The following is a 19,929-nucleotide window of genomic DNA, read 5'->3' as shown; positions in this document are numbered from 1 at the left end:
AGAGTAGTTTTACCCAATGTTAACAGAATCTCTTTGCAAAACATGAAATATTTCTGAGTATTAAATTATTATTACCTAAATACCAGAAGGCAGGAGTGCAGATGAAGAATCAAATACATGCAAAAATATCTAGTTTCTTTTTCCAAAAAAAAGAACAGATAACATTCTTGTAATGCAAAGCAAGAAGAAAATCACAATTTATTCTGAACGGTAGAATTCCTCATTAAGCCACTTCCCCAGTATGATGATTTTTTTTCAGGTGACATTACATCCTCTGGGAGGTAGGTTTGCTAGTAGAAAAGATGATGCAGCCTTGCAGTGGCATGAGGGCAGTGTTGTTTGGAGGTTGTACTGGCTTAACAAAGTGTGCACACTGAAACGAAGCCAATTAATAGAGACAGCTGATTTCTCTTAGGATTTGTGAAGTGCTTTGTGCTCTTCCCCATGTTGTCATTGTCTCTTTGCAGGTTGGATGCCTGGACTGGTTTGGTTCTGTAGACATATTTCCAGTCAGAAAATGAAGTGGATGCTCCATTCCTGGAGGCATTCAAGGCCAGGCTGGATGTGGCTCTGGGCAGCCTGGTCTGGTGGTTGGCAACTGCATATGGAAGGGGGGTTGAAACCAAGTGATCGTTGTGGTCCTTTTCAACCCAGGCCATTCTATGATTCTGTGATTCTATGAAGTAGATAGATGTCCATAGATCTAAGCTGGCAGGAGCAGTTTCTGAAGTGGGCATAGAAGACAAAGGAATATCTTACTAAAGGAATATCTTACTAAAGGAATATCTTACTAAAGGAATATCTTACTAAAGACTTTGTCAATTTGTTTGAGGACTGCTCAACCCTGCCAGACGTGTTTGTACAGAACTGGTGGTTTTCCCATTTATGGTACTGGTTTCAAACCCTGTGTCAGTTGATGAACACCAGTGGCTAACGTGGGGCTTGAACCGAAGGCTGTTTTCAAAATTGTTAATTATAGTAGAGGTCCAAGCTTTATTCTTTATTTCAAAGTTCAAGGAACTTTTTTTTTTTTAATCTAATGTTTATTAGAATTACAGCCTGCAAATGTACTCAGATAATGAGCATGTGTGTGCCTATAGTTCTGTACTCCTGTGCCAAAAGTAGATTTAGGAACAGTAAGCGTGGCCTCCAGTGAGATCAGTTTGGGGTAAGTCTAATTTAAGGAATTCTGGTTTTTGTCATTTCTCCTCAGATTGCTATTTAATCTGCTGACAGCTCTGTTTTTATCCATGGCACTGACTTACTGACCTATTTTCTTGGTCTCCATCTCCAGTTTTGGGAAATGTAGGTCCCGTTACCTGCCTCAAAAAAGGGGTGCTTCTCATTGAGCAAGCTCCTTTGTTTTGATACAAAGCAAATTCACAATGTTACTCAGTTCTCTTTGGTTTTTAGAGCCATAGAGTTACAGTTTTAGATTTCCAAAGTGATTGACTTGCTAGCGTGGTACAATTGGGTGATTAAGGACTCTGTCACCTTGTTCAGGTTTTATATGAAATGCAGTAACAGTTAAGAGAACTATTGGTGCTGATTTTACCTGCCCCTCCAGAATGCCTTTCAGATGGAGCAAACAGTTTGAAGATTAAAGAAGATTTGGCAAAGAATCTAGAGAAGTGTCTATTCCTTGTATTTTCAGGCGTTCAGGACACTAGGAATCATGTGTTCAGCATATGGAGGCATTCTGCCAAAAGGTTGAAAATTTTCATAGAAGATCTTGAGCTTGGCCTTTTATGTATGTTCTGCAGCTTGGAGGTGTAAAGTTTTGAAAGCTCTTTTCTTCTTTCAAGCAACGAATATGTTTCATTAGAGCAGTTAGGAACCCACTGCATTCTTCTCAATTCTGCTCCTCCCCATTGTTTCATCAAGACCACCCCATTTCTTATGTGCCAGGAATTCTGTTTATAAAGCACATTTCTTCCATGTAACTTCTTTCCATCTTGTCATCTCCATTGCTTACTGCACGCTCTCTATCTTATCTGAACTACAGGACGCTCCATCTGCCTTGTCCAGTCTGTGCTGAAAGGTCTATGGGATGGAACATGTCATATTTTGAAGAGTGGCTTGTGAATTGGCTCCAGTTCCCTGCTAGCAGTAGTACTTATCTTTTTAATCTGCAGTCTTCTGTAATAATGACACAAGAAGCTAGCCTTGTTTTCAGCTTTACTTCCTTTCCCTAATGATGTACTTGATTCTTTTGGTACCTTCACAAAATCAAACTAAGTTGTGTGTAGGCACTGGAACAGCTTCCTCAGGGCAGAGCTAATGGCCTCTGCCAGAGTTCAAGAAACATTTGGAGAGTGCTCTCAGACACAGGGTTTGAATTTTGGATGGTACTGTGTGGAACCAGAAGCTGGACTTGATGATCCACATCCCTTTAAAATCAAGATGTTCTGTGCTATTAAAAACACACTCCAAAAGTTTACTGAGTTGCTCATGATTTAATAATTTTGAGAGAGAGATCTATATGAGGATATTAGTACGTTTTTCTCTTATGAGTATAGGTACCAACAATTGACAGAGAACGCCATTAAAGTTTTTAGTAGGGTTAGGTTTATTAGCCCTCTTCTGACTATGGCTCCATGTGGGCTTATGCTGGGCAGGTAGAGGACACTCCACATAGCCTTCTAGAGGGGACATACAGCATTGGAGATGTTCTTCTTCCATTACAAGGCTTTTGATAGCAGATAGAAGTAGTCTCCTGAGGCCAAAACAGATGTTAAGAGATGAGACCCACGTAGTTCCCACTTACTGGCAAGTGTTGGTGAGCAGGTTGCTGTTTTACCATAGGTTATATTTTGTCCTTTTCAGCAGTGCCCTCACAAGGAGATAAGGATGCACACCCGGTGAAGCAATAGGGATGAGAGGAGCTGAAGTCTACGCTGTCTGGTCTGTTATCTCTGCATGGCCAGCTTGGGGTCGCAAACCATACGTGGGAGCCACTGGTGTACAAAACAGAGCTTATTTTCTTCATGAAAAATGTTATGAGAGTAACTTCCCTTGTTTGGTAGGCTTTTTTGGTCAATCCGTTGGCTTTAGATTTTTTGCAGGCAAGGAAGAATTAGGATCTGAGGTTCAAGGCAAATTCGTGGCGTATGAAGGAAGAATGCTGAAAGTCAAAAAGAATAAGAGGGAAGATTTACAGAGAGAGCTTAGCTGCTTCCTTAGAAATTGCAGATGTTTCTGAGGAAAACTAGGCAAACATGGATGCACTCCAGGCAAGAACAGTTTCAGTGGAAAATGTTTTCATTTTCATTCTTCCAAACATAGATATCTGAGTGTCATCTTACTGGGGCTCTTGAAATGAGCAAAACATTCCCAGTTTTGTAACAAGAAGCATAGAAGAACTGGAGCTTTTCTTCTTGGCTAAAACAGACAAAGGAACTGAAATGATAATATTTTTATTTTGAAAGTTATTAGTAACATCATTTCAGATGTTTATTTGTACTGGGGCTAAGAAGGCTGTGATTCTGAAATGCTAACGTGTGGCAGAAGTAGTGTCTGGTTCTGACTTGACACACAGAGTAAGTTTAGAATGTCAGGTTCTAAATTAAGTATCAGAATATGTGATTTCCCTGTCTATTTTTTACATTTGGGCATTGGATCAGGAGTCCTTTCAGCAAGTTCAAATAAGGTTCTTCAGTTATTTATTCTCTACTTTTTGGGTTTTGCTTGCTGGTAATTTTTGTCATTTCAATCTCAGTCTCTCTCTCTCAGTGCACAAAAGAGATTGCTGTTAGGACTTACATCTGAATCTGCCAACAATCCCTGGTTGGGATTTATCCCATGGCTTAAGTTATGCAAGCGTAAATTAGACACAGCCAGAGCAGGGAACGTGGAACAGGCAGCTCGCAGCTTCAGCTTTTCTGTGTGTTACAGCCTCTGCACATCCATTCTGGTTACTGAGAGAGCTGTGTCAGGTCAGGCATTTCCTTTCTGCTTGCCTAGGAAAGGAAATGGACTTTTTATGGATGGAAACTCTTTACAGAATGGAAATGAAGTCTTTATTCCTACTACAGAGCCAGATGCCAGGTTGTCTGCTTATAGTATTGTCACATTATCAGCATTTTCTCTCACACTCGTCTTGGTTAATGTCTAACTTAAAAGGTTTTTGAAACTGTTGTTCCATTTAATTTTCTTAGGTTTCCTAAAATATTTCATCTTTAGGACAAGTTAATATTTAAATTGTTCATTTGCCTAAAACAGATTTGTTACTTCTGATGTTCCAGCATGTACAAATAGGTCCATCACTGAGGAGCAGCCACGTGTATTATGCAGCAGCAGTATAGAAATAGTCTTCAAGAAGTTGGAATCACAGCATCACTGCTGTTTCTTTCTTACAGTCTTGGGGATGCCAGGAACTGCATAGAACTGCATAGAAGGGAACAGTTCTGGATTCTCTGAATTTTTAACGATTTTCTTTGTTACGGAAATCTCATGCCATAAGGCTGTTTGTGTCTGGCTTGCAGTTTTGCTGAAAATGCTGTCAGAGCAATCTCCCTTGTGTTATTCTGATGCTCCTATTTCTGGCCAACATGCTGATGAGTGTGACAAGTTAAACAGAAGATGGGTCATGTTTTTTGAGTGGCAGAAAACATTTATTTCTTAGAATAGCTCTTTATCTGTACCTTTTGTTCTTTGGATTCCTCTTTCCCTTAAAAGTTTGGTGGAAATATGCATTCCACAGTGAGTCAGCATGGCCTGCTGGATGGAGCAGAAGGCAGGTTTGGGAGTTATAAATCCAAGCACTTGCTGTGTGGCCTTAGAAAACTTATTTAACCTGTGCTTTCCCACCAGTAAAATCAGTATAATGAATAAATCCTGAGAGTGATGTTGTCATTAATATGTGTAAAGTTGCAACCATTTACTCAGAGTAATTGTAGTAATTGTATTAATTGTACCAAATATATGCTAAGCATAATCTAATGACATAGGAGTATTTATTCCTGGATATGTCATTTATTAAGCTCATTGTTGTTTCCTTAGCACTCGTAGGCATTGATTGCAGACAAAAGCTCTGATCTTCTGTCCTTGAGGGATACTCCTGCACCAGTGTGTGAAGCACCATTGGTTTTTTGGTGGCTGAGGGCAAGATCGTGTGATGTCCAGAGATGATTTAGATTCAGAATCGTGGCAAAGTACAGAAGAAGCCTGTTTTCAGGTAGATGTAATGAAAACGAAGACTAAAATACAGAGGTTAACCAGGTGTCTGGAGTTTCCTGAAGTCTTTAAGAAGCCCATTCTTGAGGTCAGTGCCTCTGGCTTGGCTTCAGAGTAGGCAGAGTAGGAGAGATTGTGACCAAGGCATTTCCCTTTTTTCTTTTTGGTGGGTGTAGGAGATCTCACTTCCCTGTTGAACAAGGAATCAGTTTACATTCTGGAAACGAGTCTGGCAGCAGCAGGATGTATGAGCTATGGGATCAGAGCTTTGGAAAGTCTTCAGTGACATCTCTCCATTCTTAGCACATCATTTAATGACAGCATTTGATGGCCAGGTCCTAAATCCAGCACCCGGTCACAAAAGTCTGGTGAGACACTGCATGTGTGTGGGCATGAAGCTAGGGGAGTGCTCTTGAGCCATGTCTTGGACTACTTGTGGAGCTGCTTTTCTCGGAGTGCTCCAGTCCCATGGTTATTCTAAGTTCCTCAGGGAAACATTGATTTTTTAAAAGGGAGCTTCTTTCCTTACCCTAGCATTTCCAAGTCTTACTTGTTCGGCTCCCAGGATGGCCAATCCAGGCACTCACCCAGGATCATACCTTAAAGTTCTCATTCAGCTCCTTTGCCAGCATCTGGGCCTGTGCATTAGATTGCACCAAACATCCTCACAACCATGGGGGAGGCAGGTAGTTTGTTCTCAGAGCCAGCATGTCTCCTGCTATCCAAAAGGGAGAGGGTAGGAATCTTCAAGTACAACTTAAAAAAAAGAAGCAGGAGTAAAAGTAAAAGCAATCGAGAAACAACTCAGAGACAAGAGGGAGAAAAAAGGAACAGAAGGTACTGATGGTAAGTAGGACTTCATGAGGCTTCATTTTAGCTGGGAAATTCCTCATTGTTTGCTAGTAGAATTATCGATATTTATGATTTGAGATGACTGACTAAGAAATTTATCCTAACTGAAAGAACATTCCTTTCAACTAAAAGCTAACAGTCTGTGATTGTTTGTACCACCAATGTGCATGGTGTTGGGCTGTGGGAACAAAATGCAGAGCTGCTCTGCAAAAAGCTGCCTAGAGACTTTGCCTTGGTTTTGGTGGGGCTTTTCATGCATCACTGGAGAAACATGCCTGCCACAGAATCAGCCAGGCTAAACAGTGTTTAGAACAGCATTCTCAGAGCTAGCAGAAGTGTAAATCAGGCAGTCTTAGAGGTCCTGTGAAAGCTTGATTGTTTCTGTTTTCTTCTGTGTTGTGGTTAATAAAATGTCCTTTACCACAGATTTTATTGCACTGGCTCGCAGAAAGGTCAAATATGAATAACCTGGGCAACTCTCATTGGGTGTTTGTATCTTAGCCCCCACTGGCCACATTGACATCTAAGTTATCTGTTGCTTCTTGATTGTTAAACTTAAAAATAAAAATAATTTGGATTTTAGAAAGCTTTCTCTCTCTGCAGTCAGAGGTTTGTCTTCTTTTAGAGCAGCTGTATACTTTGCATTCCCTTACTTGGCTGCTTGCTCTTCTTTCATGAGGATAAACATAGAGTTTGAGGGAATTTCCCAGGTGGAAACTCCCTGTTCTTTATGCAATGTGTTAACAGTCTGCAACAGCCATTTCACTTTGCTTTCAGTCCAGTATCATTTTTGTTAGCTTCATTGTCTTTGTAGGAGACAAAAAAAAAAAAAAAAAAAAAAAAAAAAGAAAAGCTGAAAAGAGGATTTTGTGGTCCCTTATTAGTTGTCCAGATTCCAACCTCACTCCATACTGTAAATCCAGAGTAACTCCACTGGAGCAGTGCCCTTATCCAGCCTTCAACTATAGAATTGCCCATCCTCATTGTGTTGAGGCCCACTAAACACAGATATCCGTTACAGACTGACAATACTGTCTAAGGAACAAAACCATCTCTGTATGAATTATGGGCAACTCGCCAACAATTTGCAATAAAAATACTTTTGGTTATAAGTTGCTCATCAGTTCACCGGAGATATTTCCATGCTTTAGCTGGGCAGCTAACTTAGAACAAGTTACTTATTCAATAGGTTTTGTAATAACAGTTCTGTGAATTTAAATATCTGGGTATAATTAGTGACAGAAACATTGAAGGCCAGGAATCCTGAATGGCAATTACTCTGGAAATGGGGGAGAGATGGATAAAATGAGTTCCATTACCTTAAATGCTGCCCCTTGCAGACTATAAGCTTCTTAAAACCCCATGAAAAGTGTAGGTTCCTCTTGTAAAGAGAAGATTATCTGGGTGTTTAGGGGACACAGGCAGTGTCCACTAGACTCCCTGCTGCACCATCTGTATTGAAGACACAGCCCTTTAGTGTGCCCAGTCTGTGTCGCTGGGTTTGACATTTTTAATGAACCAGCTCTTAGATGAAATGTTTGCCTGCTTGTGCAAGCCCAGATGATAGAGTTGTTACTTTGGTTGACCTGTACTTACGAATACACTGAAGCATTTCGAAAGCTGTTTTGCTTTAGGTTTCCTCAAGCTTTCTGCAACGTTGAAAGAAACTTAAGTTTTGGGAGGGGTGATCTTACCACCAAAAGATCTTGGTCCTTTCCTAAGGACTATAGTAAGTACACATTGCAAGTCTATATCTTATTATCTGAGTCCTTTCAGATGCAGGTACTGATGCACTGGAATTCAGCAGCAATGTTTGTGATGGTAAAGCTTGCTTGTCAAGATGGGCATTGCAAAAGATCATTCTTAATGTGTGGCTACTTACTCTTAAGTGATGAGTCTAGCTAAATTAAATATTGATTAAAATGCTTTGCTTGCAACAACTCTAGCTTTAAACTCCGCATGTGTTTTCTTTGTCTTGCAAAAATAAAGTTGGAGTTTTAATAATGAGTGATTTGAAGACCAAGTACTGAAAGCAGAAAAATTCTCCCAAGTGGTATGTTGGAAAGCAAATGAGGGTAAAGCCAGCTCTCCGTAGGGATGGCAGAGTGGGTGAGCCACCTCATCTGAGTAGAACAAAATAAACTAGATGTGTCTTTCTGTATTTACACTAGGTAATGTGATTCAGGCAAGGAAAAGCACCATCTCACTGGGAATAATGAATTTAGATTCTTTGAAAAATAAAAATTTGGTTCAGTTGTTCCCTCGCTCCTTTCTAATGACACCCTACCTCATGAGTTTTCAGTGACTTTGTCTTTACTTTCCAGATTCATGTTTATATTCTGTTTATATTGATCTGAGTGCCTTTTTGTGAGGAATTATATTATTCTGCAATGTATACTTCAAGGATGTTAAAAACAAGAATCATAAATTCTGTATTGTTTGCTTGATTTACCGACAAGGTATCTTTTATCCTCTGTTCCAGCAATGAAGAAGAAAGGCCTGCATGCACTCTGCACGTCACAGGCTGTGTAGTTTCAGAAAGACTGATGTGCATGAGATTATAATCACAGAGTCTTCCAGAGACCTTGCAAGTACTGGGTTAGAGAGAGGAAATGACTCCTGTTCTAGCTGATGGCAGTGCAGTTTTTATGCATTATCCCAAATGCCTCTGTCAGTGGATGTATGCAGTGTGCTTCTAGAGTTATGCAACATAAATGCCATGGATCAAAGTAATTTTTGTTGAGCTTTTGGATCGTAAAATAAAGTGTAATAGTAAGAATTCCTGTGGCCCCATTGTAATATATCTCCTTAACTCCTAAGCAGCAGAACTGAGTCCTATACTACAGAACTGGCTGAAGTATTCAAGCCTTAACTGGACAAGGTCCTGAGGCACCTGATTTCAATTGGACTTGCTTAGAGTGGGAGGAGGGATGAAAATATTTCCAAGGTCTCTTCCAAACTAAAAAATTCTGATTCTAAGGGGAAGGGCTGCTAAGGAAAAGTTCAGCCCTGCTGCAAGTTATTGTTGCTGATATGAAACCAACCTGCCAATTGAGAGGGATGTGAAATGCTTTTCATGCCATCCCATGTAAACAGTAAGGATTTTACAATTTTTATGTTTTTTTAGTAGGCCAACAACAAGGCCTTTCTAGGTTTTGTCTGGCTTGGCTTCTGTTTTTCTGAACAGTCATGAGAAAAGATCAGCTATTTGTCTGGTTATCAAATATTGAACCTGAACCTGGAACTATTCCATCTAAGAAGGGTGCCCTGATCTTCAGACCAGAAAGAGCTAGCCTGTCCCTACTTTCCTTGGCATAGCATATACTTTATCAGGAAAAAGTAGCGCCAAAAAGGGAAATAAGACATTTCTGTGGGAAGATAATTTAGTTAGAATAGTCTGACCAAGTCTACGTGGTCCCCACAGTGCAGAACCACATCACAATTTTAGAACAAAAAGTAAAGAAAAAACTCACTCAAATTGCAACTGCTGTATTTCTGAAAAAGAAGGAATTTCTGAAGATAGAGAACTAATTACTGGGGTCAGAAGTTGACTACTATCTTAACACCTTTGAAATGGGAAATATTTCCCTAGACAGATTATGATCATAGATGGTAGAGCTTTGCTTTTGTGTCTCCTGCAGAAATGATGCATTTGATCCAGGAACCAGTGACTTTCCACAGTAACAAGCAAGAATGAGACTTCAGGCTTTCAGCTCATGCGGTCCTCAGGCATTTTGTGACTGTATGCTTTAATATGAGGCAAGAGAGGCAGTGATAGCTACAATTTTGGAGTAGACTGTGAGCAGCTAACAAGAACAACGTTATTTCACTGATATCATGACACTTATCTTCTTTGTACCACTCAAAGCATGCAAAGAGATGTCCTAAATAATCCCACTGGTTCTTCAACACCCCTTTTGCCAGAAACAGCTAAAAAATGCTCTCAACTGCATAATACTGTCTAGGACTTCTTCCTGTAAGCCAAGCCTGAATAAGCAAGTCGGAGTAAAAAACTGGCTCTGGTCATTCTTACTGCCTCTCCTTCACTTGAATCTAGACTGCATTCAGCTGCAAATTTAATATTTTCTTTCCATTTTAATATTCCGTTGCAGTCATGAACTCTTCAAGGCAGGTGTTGCTTCTGGCTGAGAGACCAGCACCTACCATAGCAGGTTCCTGGCCACTGGGCACTACCACATAGAGTAATACACACCACCAGACATCCAGATGTGGGCACAGCCATACTGTGAATAATGGTGATAACAAAATGAGAACGGGAGGAAAAATTATTTTAATGCTGCAAGTAATCATAGTGAACGTAGAGATAATGTGTGGAACAGTAAAAGCTACACTACCTTGCTGTCTGTTAGCTGTCACTGTGAAGCCATGTTGTCTTGAATGTTACCAATACTTTTTATCCAGTTAGCAAATTGCTGGGTGAACACAGGTTATGCTGAAAGAACCTTGGCTGAAGCCACTCCTTTCTCTATCAACCAGCTGCAGAAAGAGCCAGCACAGATTGGCTAACTGCCTTCTACATAATCTCTGCTGTTAAAATGTCACTGGAAGGACAAATAGACTGACTTGTAGCTGGTTGCTATTTGGGTGAGGCCAGAAGCTGCCCTTTGTCATCAGAGGCACATTTGGGATTTTCCAAAGAATTTAAGAACGCTTGGCTTCCTGCAACCGTCTTGGGAACCTGGCTGCAACATATGTGAGGTTCTTCATTCTGGTCCTGTTCCAACATGGACTTGAGACTGCAGGGCTGAAGCACAGAAGACCCTGAAGCCGTGGCTCTGTACGAGAACTCCTTACAGCCTTCCACTTAACTCCACCAAAATCCACAGAGAAATGATTATTTGCTGAGCTTGTGAACTCTCAGACCATGAGAGGGAGCTTTTAAAATGTTCCCCGTGCCTTTTTTTCTTCTCAGGCTCACCATGGCTCTACCCCAGCCACATGGCACAGGTGATGGGCAGGCTCATCTTTCACCCCCTCTGCCCTTGCTGCTTGTTTAAAGAGACCAATGCTGGCGGCCTGCAGCAATGCAGCTATTGGATTTTGGAGCTGGTCTTCTCTGGTGCTTGTGTTCTGAGAGCACAGCCCATGCTCTAAGCAGCCTGCTCCAGACCCGCCTGGTGACAGGACAGGCTCAGCCAAAGGGGTCTCGCTGACAGCTTTCCACCCCCTCACTATCTGTGTTTCCTCATTCTCATTTTATAAATCTTCAGACTTCGAAGGAGAGTTTATACACAGTGTAGGGAGTGTCAGTTGTTACACTGTAAGCCTTAATAAATACTATTATCTCATGGTGATAAGACCAATGTTTGTGATAAGCCCATGGCAATGGACACAAGAAGTCTCATAAAACAGTTATACAACAAGGCTTTCCTGGAGTTCCAAGTCAGAGGACCCTACTGCCAAGGTGCCACACATTTGAACCACCAGTTATGCCACTGTGACACTCGTCATCAGGGGCTTATTTTTATACAGTTATTCTTTTCCATGACCTAATTTCACATCTCTTTAACTCTGCAGTTCTCACCTTAGAAGATGAAAAGGTCTATGTCACCTAAGAACTTTACCTCTGTATTATCAAGTGTTCAGTCCTGAAAGAGATGGTCCTATTTAAAGTGTTATATTTTCCAATTTCCACTCATTTGCAAGACAGCCCCATCATGTTACTTTACATTTTATACCCTTAAATATTTTTAAACAAGGCACAATGTGAGGTTCAGCTGCATGGGCTGTTCTTCAGCTCGTGTGTGGAAGTCTTGAGCTCTTTAAAATGTTGTTAATGAATAGCATACAACATTTTGATACGCAGTCTTGCTTTTGTAAGACAGGTTGGAATGTTCTTAACTTTGCAGTCTTTGTTACGGTGCCAATATTCCTAGAGGAGGGGGCAGATTTAATCTTTGCAAAGAGGACTTTCAGGCTTCTAATGACCCAGAGCTGTAACCTGTTTGGAGAGAGAGGCTTGATGGTGTCCTGAAGCACTTAACTGCAAACTTATCAAAACTCAACTATCTGATCAGTTCAAATATGCCCAAATGCACCAGCATCCATCCAGCACAACTTCCTTCTTCATTTTCATTAATCGTGGCTATTAAGGATGCACATACCACACTAGATTCACTCACAGGACTATTACTGCTTTCTGTCAAACTGCTGGCCACACGGAGGGACCCTGCAGGCAGTTTCTGTTAAGAAAAGCTAACAATAAACAGGTTTTTTTTAATGCAATCCCTTTCATTTACAAAGAATGTGGAAAGTCTGTTTCTTTTAGAGGAGAAATAATGAAACAGGAGTGACAGCATCTTGGATCGGGGAACAAAGACATTATCCTTCAGCCAAAAGTCTGTACTGGGGTGGGGGAATTTTCCTTCTGTGAAGATGTCTATGTTTGTCTGCACTTACTTGCTATCTTTTTTCTTTGCTGTGTCTGCACATCTTTTACATTTGCACAAACCACCAGCGACAGCAGAAGAACCGCTCTGCCTTTGTTATGAGCTGCTCTCCTCTCCTCCAGAAGGGAACTTAAGCCTTGCTGTGACAACGAGAAAAGGACATGTCTGAACACTTAATTATTGTTGTAATAGCTCCGAAGGTCTACGGACACAAACAAGAAATGACTGTAGCCTTAATTTTTGTTTAGGCTCTCAAAAACTGTCTGTCAATCTTGGCCTGACAAGCTTTTTTACCGGTTTGAGATGAGGCTGCAAATGTCATGATGCTGGTTAGGAGCAATTGCTTTGAGTTCAGTTTACCTTAAGTAAAATCACTTTAAAAGAATAAGCAGGCTACACCTGTGGACCACAGAGGGTGGTGGGAAGGAGAGGGGTGCAGCAGCACCAGGCAGGGAGCACCTGAGGACAGTGGGTCCTCAGCTGCAGGGTACGTGAAGCACTGCAGGACAGTGTGAAGCACGTGGCTCTGCTGAGCTGCTGACTTTTAGTAACCGGCAGAGGTGAATATTATTTCCTAGGCTTATTTCCCATAGGTCTTTCTCCAGAAATGACAGGTAGAGGTGGGGCAGTGGCTTTGTGAGATGTTTTCTTGCTGAAGATTTGTCTGGCAGAGGTCATCCTGCAGAGCACTGCTCTGGGTCTCTGCAGCACATCACAGCTGAAGTCATCCACTCCAGTTCTGCAGTAAGTGGTAAAAGAAGTCCCTAGTACAGCCATGTGAATTTTCTAGCGATTTTCCTTTCCTTGTTTTGTTTCAACTTGTCTGATAAACTTTTCCAGCCATCCCCAAGCCTTTCTGAATATGTTTTCTGACGGATGGAAAAACACACCACCAATTCCCTTCAGGTTAGTTCAGTTCTGGTGGGGTGTGAATGTGGTTACATGTGGGTGTGGCATTGTGTGTATATTTATCAAAATCAAATAACACCAGGAAACTATTTACAACTTTTAACTGCTCTTGCAATCTCTTCTGTGGAAGAAAAGTTTTCACATGAATATTTCTTGCATTAGAGGTGAAATCAGATCCCTGTCCCGCACTTGCTGTGTTTGGAGTGGGTCCAAGAGCTCTTAAAAAAGGCATTCCAGCTGGAATATGTCACGGACTATTCTCGCTCCCAGCTCCAATGGGTTTCCAGTGGGGAGCTGGAATGCAGACCTCCCGGTTACACACAAGAGTGGCTGCATTTGGGGGGTTCACGTTACAATTGAGAGAAAATAAATACCAAGGCAGGGCCAATAGCACACGAAGATGGCAGAGACAAACAAGCAAACGCCATGTGTTGTGCATAAGGAGCTCGGCAAATCTACATCTCTGCAAGTGTACATTTAATGCTGGCCAGGGCTTAAGTCAGTGCAATGATAGCCAGGATTTACACATCTGGACTTCTATTAAAAAGTGGTTTTTATTTCTTTAAAAGGCAAAATCCCCACAGCAGAATGGGCTGCCTGAAAAGTGTAGTGAAAAGCAAAGAGAAAAAGACGCATGTGAGCTCAGATGAGCATTAGATCATGGAAAACTCAAGGCAGCACATTACAGGCAGAGTCCCCTCCATTCATCTTCTGGTCAGCCCACCTCCCTCAGATGGGACAACCCTGCTGTAGGGAAAAAGAAGTGCAAAAATACATTTTCTGAGCTAGGGATAATAACTTTTTCAGTACTTTGTTTCACAGCTCTGTGTTAAACAAGCAGAACTGCAGAACTGCTCCCTCCTTGCAAATATTCTCTACTTCTGTTGGTCTTGTGTCAAACTAAACCTGGAATATATTGGAGAGATCATGTTAAAATGGTTCTGTTTTTGCCTGGTAGCTGTCATGAATATTAATATACTAAACAGAACAGGCTGTGATAATAAGAATGTTGATCTCTCTGGCTGTGAAAAAAAGCAACATTATGTGAATCTTACTGGTATTTAATCTGCAAACTGAATGGCACCTATTTAGGGAGAGGAAAAAAACAGCAGTGCTCATATTGATGAGAAATTCTGCTTATTAATGATTCAAAACATACAGTTCCTAGGCACTGTAAACAAGTTCAGTATTCTGTATACTAATCCATAACCATTATCATATGTAGGGAACAAGAAGTTACTCACAAACAGATGTTTCTTCTGCCAAACCCATTCATTTAGTGCACATTTTACTTTCCAAATCCTTGTTAGCAACTTTCGGTGGTAGGCGGATTACATGAAAGGATGGAAAAGCACGATTCCTGTGCCTGCAAAGGAGCAATGTCTTCGTGTTTGTTCTGCAGTCTTTTCCATCTTGAATTGAAGTGGAAGAGTTATTCGTCTTGCACACACTCTCGCTGCCCTGGAGGGCACTCAGCTTTGTTTCCAGCTGCTGTGAGGCAGTAGGAGAAGCCAAACTTGTTCTGTTACCAGAGAGCTGCATCATTAAAGGTGCTCTGTGATCTGACCAGTCACAGAAACTGGCATTCAGGTATGCTATGCTCAGAGAAGGCAATTATCTTGCCATAAGTTATGGGTGAGCTTTCAGGGAACGATATGCCAAAAGCTAAGGGTGAAGGAAGAATTACTGCTACGAGCATGACTAACTTCAAAGTTAATTTATGTTTCTCAGAGACTGGTTCAGTTGGGTTTTTAGTATCTCCAGGTATGGAGGTCCCACCAATTTATGGGCAACCTCTTCCACTTGTTGAATACTCTGGTGAATTTTTCCCTTGTGTCCAGATGGAATTTCTCTTGCACCTTATAGCCACATCTACTGTTCTTTTCCTATATGCTTCTAAGAAGCGTGGAACTCTCTTCTCTGTAACTCCCTATTAGGTAGATAGCTAGGAGATCTTGCCTCAGCCTTATCTTCTTCAAGGTTTAAACAAATCCCCTCCTCTCAATCTCTCCTCCTGCAGCACCTTTACCATCTCGGTGACCTTCTGCTGGTCTCTTTCCAATTTTTTAATGTCTTCTTTTACTAGTAGAACCAGACTGGATGTAGCAAGTAGTCCAAATGCAGTTTCACATATACTGATTAGAGGGGATCCAAAAATAGACCTTTACAAGGAAAAGAACTGTTGTGAATTAAAAACCTGACCAGGCTGTGCTGAGTTCCCTGAAAACTCCATTGCAGCAGTTAATATGTTCCTAAACTACCCCTGACAGCTGACTGCCTTCTGAGCACACCAATGAAAAAAGACAGAACCACTCTTCTCAGTGGGCGCAATCTGAAATACAGGAAATTCCATTTAAACATAAGAAATAAAGTGTCTTCACGTGAGGATGATCCAGCACCATTACAATTTGCCAGAGAGGTAGTGAAACCTCCATCCTTCGCCATACTCAAAACCCAACTGGACAAGGCCCTTGGCACCCTGCTTTGAGCAGGGTTGGGCTGATGACAAAGACTCCAGAGGTGCCTTCAAGCCTCAACTATTCTGTGATTCTGTAAAGTATTATGTGTGTTCAAAGTAGTGACATGCTTAGAACAGGCCATGGGAGGAGAGAATTCCAGTTACCCACATTTGGATCAACAGTTCATCAAGATGAGAAGCAGAGACACAATTATAGAGGGGGAGAAACTCTTTATCAGGAATTGTAGTGTGTAGGGACAGGACAAAGGGAAAGGGTTTTAAACTAAAACTAAAAAACTAAACTAAAAAAAAAAAAAAAAAGGTAATGTAAAATTAAATATAAGGAAGAAATTATTCACTGTGAGGATAGTTAGGAACCAGCACAGGTTGTCCAGAGGTGGATGCCCGGAGTTGTTCAAGGCCAGGTTGGATGGGGTTTGGAGCAACCTGGCAGGGGGTTGGAACGAGATAATCTTTATGGTCCTTCCAGCCCAAGCTATTCTGACTGTATGACTGCTTCCTTAAAAAATTTGTTACAAAAAATATGCTACTTTGCATTTGATGTGGAGTGGTGCATGGTGACCAGTTCTGTGGTAATAATCCCAGTACAGTCAGAACAGTGCTGCAGTGGGAGAGAACAACCCAACTAAATTCAGTATGTGGATATTCAGTTTCAAGAGAGGCAGTTCAAAACAAAATTAAAACAAAACAAAACAAAAAAGAACTTAAAAGAAACAGTCCAAAAAACAAGAGGGAAAAGGCATCCTAGATGCCATCCAAAAAATACTATATTAAAATTCCACATTAAAGTTTGCACAATTTGAAAAGAAATAAATGTGGTCCAAAAAGGTCATTTTTCTTCTCAGTAGGAATATTAAGGATGCTATCAGAGGTAATAAGTTAACGATTAAAATATTGAGAAGCTTACCCAACAAGAAAGCTCATAAAACATGGCAAGTCAACAATATGAGAGAAATTAAAAGGGCTGAAATAGAATGTGCACTGAGCCATGCAAAGACTGATAGTAAGTAGTTCTGTATATAGCAAAGACAGGAAGCTAACTACTTTGATGGCAAATGTGTAAAAGGGCACTCAGCAATGACAAAGAAACAGCAGAAATGCTCAGTTGCTGGAGACATTATGGTGAGTCCCAAACCCAACACATTGCTTACAGCAATCCATCAGAATAGATAAGTAAGCCAGCAGGACCAGGCACCATTTACATGTTAGTTCAAAGGTGAAGCTGCTGAACGACTGGCCAGGGTATGTGAGCTGTCATTACAAGCAGCCCTTGCTCTGGAGGAGGCAAAAATGCCAATTGAGCTGCTAGCTAGAAGGGAAATTGGGCAACAACAAACTGGTGAGTTTGACTTCCATCCCTCCTCTCACAGCAGATTCATAAGATTTCTATACACACAAATAAACATCATGTCAAGGAAAAAAGTCAATACTATGTCTGCAAGGAGCAAGCTTCTTGGGGAGGTGGTTGGCTCACAGTCAAGACATGTGAGATGAAGACAGTGGGTAAGGTGAGAGTTATGCACCCAATCTTATTGCATAGGAGAGGGGCAGCTTGTAGGGACTGGCAGGTAGGTACTTCCAGGTGGATGTAGGAAAGGACTGCAGGGTGGTAGGGGAAAGTGTGGAGACCAAGTGTGGGCAGGCTCAGGAGGGCTCAGGCAAACTCACGGACAAGTCATCTGCTGAGGGACTGCTAAAAGGACCAGTCAGGGGGTCCCTTCGTAACAGCTGAGGCTGCTGGTGGTGTGAGGGGAATGGGCTGCAGAAAGCAGCGGGGCTCTCCCCAAGCATCTCTAAATGCCACTGTTGAAAACAGAGTGCTGAGTGAGCAGGTCCGATGCAGGAAGTTTTTGTGATTTCCTATCAAAGAATAGAGGTGGGTGATGTATCTTGCAGCCTGGCAGTAAAGGAGTATCTTGCAAAAGGGAAAAGCAATCGTTTCCAGGAAGCCAAAGGCTTTGTGTCTGCTGTTGGTAGACCCCTAGAGGAACTTGCTGCCACGGGGCCCAGGATTGTTCCTGCAATCTTGTCACATGACTGTGCCCAAGAGGCTCTGCAGATGGCTGAGCAACCTACATGGCTAAGCAGGAAGTCAAGGCTTTGCTCCATCAATCCTGAGCCAAGACCTGGTCCAGTCCATGGGTGTGCTGTATTGCTTGACCTTTCCTGAGAAGAAGCAGAGGTCCTGGGATCAACAGCAGAACTGAGGCAATTCCATTAGAGCCAGACATTTGCTCTAGCCTTCTTGCCTACTTGCTTGAGTATCTTTTGCCATTATACAGTTTGCAGTTTTGTCCCAAAGGAAATCATCTGTGTGCCATTTATGATATTTATTGTGTATTAAAAAAGAGTTTTGAGTTTCCTTCCAAAACAGGGTTTTTTCAGTTGTCTTTGGATATTTTTGCCTTGTTTTGTTTTCCTGGTTAATGTCATCATTCATCTTTCCTGTTTTCACTGTAGGACTTCTTAGATGGTTCACAGATGTGCACTGGAAAGTCTCTCACTGGAAATTAAAAGGTAGCATGCTGAATCTTGAATGCAAACAGTCTTTATTGAGTTAGGTTATTGCTCACAAAAGCAGACCGAAAAGAGATTTCACTGGATCTTGCTGTTTTGGTTTCCCTTTTCCCTGGATTTTCTTAACACTGCCTCCCAATACTTGCACAAACCCCAAATAGGACTTTTACAATAACATCACAGCTCAGCTGGCAACCTTCCCCAGAACAAGTCTTTCCTCATCCCATGTTTTTCAGCCTTTTGCTAAAATCAGTGGAACTTTCTAATCAACATAACCTTTTTTTTTTTCCTTTATGTTCTTCCATTTAGAGCTTGTTGCCCTGGTCAAGTTTCTTTTTGCTGTTTACAGCAAAGGAGGCCTTTTCTGCCAGCTGATCTGTAGAGACATTTCCCCAGTTCTCTTGTCAGCTGCTCTCATCAGGATTCCCTCTGTACCCATGCACTCAAATTTCTAGATATGACCCCCTTTCAACTTTCCAGGTCTAAACACAGGATTTTCTGCCACACTTGCTCCACATACTGAGAATCTTTGGAAATGCTGAGTATTGTGTATTTCCTAATTTGTTTCACATAGAACATGCTCTATCAGTGGAAAGTCATGACCAGCTGGACCAAAAGTGGCAGCCCTGTGCCATCTGGCCCGTAAAATGATATTCTCATCTATTTCCACAGGTGTGTAGCATGTCATATATTCTATAGAATCACAGAATGGTTTGGGTTGGAAGACACTTTAAAGATCATGTAGTTTCAACCCCTTAACACTGGTAAGGACCCACCAGCTCAGGTTGCCCAGCACCCCATCCAACCTGGTCTTGAATGACTCCACGGATGGGGCATCCACGGCTTCTCTGGGCAGCCTGTGCCAGGTCCTCAACACCTTCTCAGTGAATAATTTCTTCTTTATATATAATCTAAACCTAAACTGTTTTTTAGCTTCAAACCGTGACTCCTTGTTCTGTCACTACATTCTCTGAAAAAGAGACTTTCCCCATCTTTCCCACAGGTGCTTTTTTAGGTACTGGAAGGCCACTGTAAAGTCTCTCTAGAGCTTTCTCTTCCCTAATCTAGATAATCCTGACTCTCTCATCCTCTATTTGTAGAAGTTCCCCAAGCCCTCTGAGCATATTCATGGCCCTTTTCCGGTTGCGCTCCAACAGCTTCATGTCCTTCTTGTGCTGGGGGTCCCAGGCCCTGCTCCAGATAGGGCCTCATGAGAGCAGAGCTGAGGGGGACAGTCCCCTCCCTGACCCTGTTGCCACCTCTCTATTCAATTAGCCCAGGATACAGTTGGCCTTCCGGGCTGCAAGCGCAAATTGCAAGCTCATATTCAGTTTTCCATCCACCATTTAATCACAGCATGTAGTAAAAAACACACGGCTGGAGCGTGAACTATTCACTGGAGACAGTGACAGATAATCCCATGCCTGTCGTCCCACCAAGTGCTAGAGAGTTAATCATGTTCCTGCAGAGAAGCTGCATGGCGATTCAGCAGAGAGGTGGCTGAGTATCAAGCATCTCTGGAAATTGTATCATGTTATTTCCATTAGTTTCCGACCTCGGTAAGCTGGGATTGACTGAATGCTCTGA

At 41.8% G+C, this 19,929-nt stretch overlaps 1 protein-coding gene across 1 annotated transcript in view; it reads left to right on the top strand.

The window, feature by feature from the left end:
- Nucleotides 1–11,345, top strand: part of ANKRD46 (ankyrin repeat domain 46) — a 31,279-nt gene extending 19,934 nt beyond the window's left edge. Inside the window, exon 5 of the mRNA XM_031591087.2 lies at nt 8,510–11,345. Within this exon, the coding sequence (XP_031446947.1) occupies nt 8,510–8,591 (82 nt within the window). The 3' untranslated portion in view covers nt 8,592–11,345. The remainder of the gene's footprint in view (nt 1–8,509) is intronic.
- Nucleotides 11,346–19,929: the final 8,584 nt, after the last annotated feature.

The sequence above is a fragment of the Phasianus colchicus genome, chromosome 3 (assembly GCF_987193195.1).
Source record: "Phasianus colchicus chromosome 3, bPhaCol1.hap1.1, whole genome shotgun sequence".
Taxonomy (NCBI): Eukaryota; Metazoa; Chordata; class Aves; order Galliformes; family Phasianidae; genus Phasianus; species Phasianus colchicus.
The sequence above is the reverse complement of the archived record's forward strand: the minus strand, read 5'-3'. Positions and strand labels throughout refer to the sequence as shown.